Below are 6,000 nucleotides of genomic sequence, written 5' to 3'. Positions count from 1 at the left end.
TTTTAATGATTTTTTGAAATATTTAAAATACTTTTAAAAGGAATTATTTATTTATTTCGGAAGTCAGAGTTTCAGAGAGGGAGGGAGAGACAGAGAGGTCTTCCCATCTGCTGGTGCACTCCCCTGATGGCCATGACAGCCAGTGCTGGGCCAGGCCAAAGCCAGGAGCTTCTTCCGGGTCTCCCATGTGGGTGCAGGGCCTAAAGCACTTGGGCCACCTTCCACCGCTTTCCCAGGCCATCAGCAGGGAGCTGGGTCAGACGTGGAGCAGCCGGGACTTGAACCAGCAATCACAGGGGCGGCTGGCACTGCAGGCGGCAGCTTTTCCTGCTAAGCCACAATGCCAGCCCCTAAAATAATTTTTACAACGATTTGCTGTCCTTGTCCCCTTGGCAAATAAGGCAAATCTATTTGTTTCTATTGCTACTTCCATTAAAAAATGGACTATATTTACAAAGTAGATTTACTAAGTAGTTGACATCTGGCTACATTCTGGATCAAAAACGGGGCTGGCACCGCGGCTCACTAGGCTAATCCTCCGCCTGTGGTGCCGGCACCCCAGGTTCTAGTCCCGGTTGGGGTGCCGGTTCTGTCCCGGTTGTTCCTCTTCCAGTCCAGCTCTCTGCTATGGCCCAGGAGTGCAGTGGAGGATGGCCCAAGTGCTTGGCCCCTGCACCCGCGTGGGAGACTAGGAGAAGCACCTGGCTCCTGCCTTCAGATCAGCGCGGTGTGCCTGCCGCGGCGGCCATTGGAGGGTGAACCAACGGCAAAAAGGAAGACCTTTCTCTCTTTCTCTCTCACTGTCCACTCTGCCTGTCAAAAAAAAAAAAAACACAAAAAAACAAAAAACAAAAACAAAAAATCACAAAAAAACGGCAGAACACAAAGCCCGCAGATGTAAACGCCGCTCAGGGATGCACGGGGGCGCTGCGCCACCCTCCCAGCATCACTGCTGTCAGGTGCCCAGGGCGGTCACGTGGCTGCACTGAGCCGGCTCCGGGGTTCCTGAGGGAGCACGCGGCTCTCCTTCCAGCGGGTCAGAAGCATTTACAGCGCACCTGTGTGTCGGCTACACCTGCTGCGCCGGGCACAGCCGGAAGCTCCTCACCGCAGCACTCGCTCCTCTCCCGTAGGTTAAAAAGACACTGGCTGTAGGCTTGCCAGGAAAGGGCAGGATTTTAGTCTGAGCATCAGTGACTAACAATAAAGCCCCTAGACACAGAAGCGCACCACCACTGATTATGGAGTCAAACCTCCGAGCACTGGTCCTCGGTGTGGGCCTCGAGAGGCTTACAAGGCAAATCTCAGAAGGGCGACAGAACTCAGCACAGTGCCGGGGACACCGGTGCCCTGGCGCTGGTGGCGGGAGCTCCGTGCCGGCCGGCACTTGCACATCGTATCTGCTGCTGAATCCCCAGTGCCAGGGTGATCGCGGCAGAATGACTACAGAGTCGAACTGCAAACAACCAAACTGCCCGGCTGCAGGGCGTGGCCAGGTGAGCCGTGGTGTGTTCGGAGTGCAGCCTGGCCGAGCGCACACGGGTCCCAGTGGCACTCTCTAAGCCCTGGCTCAGGGACACAGGCGCCACAGGACGCGGGCTGTACTCTGCCCACTGGACCACCCGCCCCTCGCCCCGGCCCCCAGGCCTCCTGCGGGACCCACTGACATTTACTCGTGTCGGGGTGAACGTGAGGCTATGGAGAACGAACGAGGCTTGGCAGCTACAACCGCGCAGGGCTGCTTTACGAAGTCATCAAAGCTGTGACGCCCGAGTCCCAGCCCGGGCCCGGTGCTCCATGGGAGCCGCACCACGGACAGGATAGGCGCCAGCAGCTGCCTCCTGACGTGGCCTGGGGAACCCGTGGCCCGACCACGTCCCTCCAAAAACCCCCACAGAGGAGGAATAAATGCTTTCAACACGCACGCTTTATTTCGCATTTTAAAATCTGTGCATCATCTTACGTGGCAGTTAATCAAAACGAAGCCAAAGAACAGCAGCTCCTGCCCTCCTTGGGCCTGGACTCACGCTGGGCCCCCGCTCCTGTGGCCGCCGGGGGTGACCGGCCGGCGCAGGGGCTCGTCCCCGCCCCACTGCACGCCCGCCGGCCCCTTCCGCCGCGCCTTCCCGGTGTGGGTCATGATCTGGTGGAAGGAGAGAGGGAGGAGGCTCAGCAGCAGTCAGGCAGCCCCCTGCCCTCCCCCTGCAGGAATCCAGTGTGTGAGTCAGCCACTGTGGTGATAAGGGAATCTGCAAGCACAGGAGGGAGGAGCCGGCAGATTATCTAGGAATTCTGTTGGGGGGGTCCTCTCGGGTTTTGCGTGTTATACCATTTAGCAGTACGAATACAAACATCAAATCACAAGCAAAGGAAGAAAGCAGTTGACTACGGTAACCTAATTCCACCCCTGGAGAGACCCGGACTCTGAAAGTCAGAAAAGGAGCCTGAAAGATTTGATTAAAAAAAAAAGTGCCATTTCCACATGTGGGGTGTGGGGTGTATCCCATGGAAGCCAAACCAACAGGCAAACACCACGGAGGGATGCAAACCTGCGGCAAAGCTAACAGATGACAGGTGAAGATGTTCACTGGGTAGGGACCTCCTCCACACCAGGGAGTGGAAATCAGGTAGCTGGGCAAAAAATGCGAATAGCCCTGCCCCAGAGCAAACAGTGAGACCACCAGTGAGTAGTAACTGGAAACCCCCACTCTACAAACAAGGACAGGCCTCAGCCATCACATGACTCAGAGAGAGACTATCCCACCTACTGCTTGGGGGATACTTTTTTTTTTTTTTTAAAGGGAATTAAACATAAAATTTTTCAAATTAAAAAATTAATTTATTTGAGAGGCAGAGCAACAGAGACGGGGGGGGGGGGGGGAGGGAGAGCTTCCCATGCACTGGTTCACTTCTCAAATGCCCATTAACAGATAGGACGGGGCCAGGGCAAAACTGGGAACAAGGCCCTCAGCCCAGGTCTCCCATGCTGAGCCATGACTGCTGCCTGGAGTCAGCAGCTGGAGTTGGGGACTGAGCCCAGCCAGTCCGAGGTGGGATGGGGGTGCTCCTGGAGACAATTCTTTTGGAAGGCGATCTGCTTTTTAAGTCACAGAAAAAAAATTTTTTTTTTTGACAGGCAGAGTGGACAGTGAGAGAGAGGGACAGAGAGAAAGGTCTTCCTTCCGTTGGTTCACCCTCCAATGGCCGCCGTGCACCGCGCTGATCTGAAGGCAGGAGCCAGGTGCTTCTCCTGGTCTCCCATGCAGGTGCAGGGCCCAAGAACTTGGGCCATCCTCCATTGCATTCCCGGGCCATAGCAGAGAGCTGGCCTGGAAGAGGGGCAACTGGGACAGAATCCGGCACCCTGACCGGGACTAGAACTCGGTGTGCTGGCGCCGCTAGGCGGAGGATTAGCCTGTTGAGCCATGGCGCCTGCCCCAGAAATTTTCATATCCTTGGAAGTGAATCTTTTTTTTTTTAAAGATTCATTTATTTATTTGAAAGAGTTACACAGAGAGAAGGAGAGGCAGAGAGAGAGAGAGAGAGAGAGAAAGAGAGAGAGGTCTTCCATCCGCTGGTCCACACTCCCCAATTGGCTGCCACGGCCGGAGCCGTGCTGATCCGAAGCCAGGAGCCAGGAGCTTCCTCCGGGTCTCCCATGTGGGTGCAGGGGCCCAAAGACTTGGGCAATCATCCACTGCTTTCCCAGGCCATAGCAGAGAGCTGGATCAGAAGTAGAGCAGCCAGGACTCGAACCGGCACCCATATGGGATGCTTTACCCGATGTGCCACAGTGCTGGCCTTGGAAGTGAATCTTAAATAATGTAAAATATGGAAAATGTTAAACACACAAGGTTGTTCACTACAAAGTAAAACTGAAGCAACCTCACTGTTCAGTAATAGATGAATAATTACATAAAATACAGCATGTACATTTGACATAACAGTTGGCCATTTACACTGCTAAAGAATGGGTTATGAAGAAAAATGTTTAAAGCCTTAAATAGGGGCTGGCGCTGTGGCATAGAGGGTTAAGCTGCCACCTGCAGTGCCGGCATCTCATATGGGTGCTGGTTTGAGACCCGGCTGCTCCACTTCCCATCCAGCTCTCTGTTGTGGCCTAGGAAAGCAGTAGAAGATGGCCCAAGTCCTTGGGCCTCTGCACCTGTGTGGGGGACCCGGAAGAAAATTCCTGGCTCCTGGCTTTGGATTGGTCAGCTCCAGCCGTTGTGTCCAACTGGGGAGTGAACCAGTGGATGGAAGACCCCCCTCTCACCCCACGTAACTCTGACTTTCAAGTAAATAAATATTTTTTAAGAAGTCTTAAATATAAATCAAGTTATGACAACATAAACAACTCTCATTGCGCTAATCCAGACAGGAAGGCAATGAACGCTGAAACTGACATTGATGAAACCTACAGGAGAGTGGAGATAAGAATAATCTTTCTTCTCCATTTTCCAAGTTTCTGTGCTATGGTTATGACTGTGTTAATAATTAAGAAAAAAATTGTTCCAAGTAGAAATCACTACAAAACTGGTGAAGTCTGGGTCGAGCCTGTGTGCCTGCAGGAAGCGCCATCAGACACCTCCGCCTCTTCGCCCAGGCGCCCGGGGACCTCTGTGGCTCAAGGGCTGGGAGACAGGATGGCCGGCACCACCCCTGCTCATCCAGAGGAGCAGCTTCCACCAGGCTACAGACAGAGTCCGGGCTGAAGGGAGGTTCTGTTACTGTAGCAAGCATTGGATTTAACCACACACGTGTGTACACAGACGCTTACACACACACACAAATGTCCACCTGCACACACGTGCACACATGTACACAAGCGGCCATAAACACACATGTACACACATACACAAATGTCCACACACATGTCCATGAATGTCCACACACCCACACACTCTCTGCAGCATATCTGAATGCAATTCATTCCAGAGTAAAAGTTGGTCAACTCATGCTAATTTAGGGAAAAAAAAGTATTTTTGAAAATAGGCGACTCACAAAGAAATTCTGACATGCTATGAGGCAGTAAGAATTTTCCTAAGAAAACATGGGTACAATGTATCAATCTCTCTGTACACTGGGAAAATACCGAAGCAGGCAGAGTTGGCCATCCAATGCCCCCTCTCCTTTCTGACCAACAGAACTGATTTTGTTGGCAGAGCAATGAGTCTATTGAAAAAGTCACCCACCCAGGCTGCCGGACTGCAAAGGCCACGTGACTGGGCGCTGACCAGCGAGGCCACATGGAGGTCACCGGGGCGGCCTCAGGGACAGCACGGCAGGGGGCAGCCTCCTTCCTGACTTATCACCGATTTGTGCCGGAGCCACATCCACCATCAGCATCTTCATCTTCAACTTGAAAGGCACAGACAGAGACGGAGAGACAGCTGCCTTCTGCTGGCTCACTCCCCAAATGCCCGAAGAGGCTAAGGCTGGGCCAGGTGGAAGCCAGGAGCCCGGAACTCAACCCGGTTCTCCCAAGTGGGCGGCAGGGACCCGACTACTTGAGGCACCACTTGCTGTCTCCCAGGGTGTGTATTTCTGGAAGAAGGAAAGGGAAACGGGTCTGGGACTTGAATGGAGGCACCCCCACATGGGACGTGGGTGCGCCAAGCGCTGGCCCCTCATCTATCACCTGACGACCCGGAGGCCAAGAGCACAGGGCCGGGTCACCTGCAGAGCTGCCCCGGGGCTGAGGGTTGAGCTGGGAAGCCCAGGAGGACCCTAGCACGTGGTCGTTCGTTTGGGTAAAGTTTGCAGACGGAGAAGAATTTAATCGCCATCTCTTCTTGCCGCTGCGTGCTTCGACCTGGACTGTCCTTGTGACACTTCCTCTCGTGTCACCTGGTGCTCGAATGCCCAGAGGCAACCTGCAGGTTACCGAAGGAGACACTGGGGGCGCGGCCACGGCTTCGGGAGCCGCGGGAAAGCTCGGTAGGAGGACAGCTCTGTAGCGCCCCGGGAGCCTCCATGCACGGGAACACCTCAATGCCT

At 54.1% G+C, this 6,000-nt stretch overlaps 1 protein-coding gene across 1 annotated transcript in view; it reads right to left on the bottom strand.

The window, feature by feature from the left end:
- Positions 1-1,915: 1,915 nt before the first annotated feature.
- ARMC9 (armadillo repeat containing 9) overlaps positions 1,916-6,000 on the bottom strand; it is a 121,557-nt gene continuing 117,472 nt past the window's right edge. Inside the window, exon 20 of the mRNA XM_062193393.1 lies at positions 1,916-2,143. Within this exon, the coding sequence (XP_062049377.1) occupies positions 2,024-2,143 (120 nt within the window). The 3' untranslated portion in view covers positions 1,916-2,023. The remainder of the gene's footprint in view (positions 2,144-6,000) is intronic.

Source organism: Lepus europaeus, chromosome 1 (genome assembly GCF_033115175.1).
Source record: "Lepus europaeus isolate LE1 chromosome 1, mLepTim1.pri, whole genome shotgun sequence".
Taxonomy (NCBI): Eukaryota; Metazoa; Chordata; class Mammalia; order Lagomorpha; family Leporidae; genus Lepus; species Lepus europaeus.
Note: the sequence above shows the minus strand (reverse complement) of the source record. Positions and strands in the feature narration are given on the sequence as shown.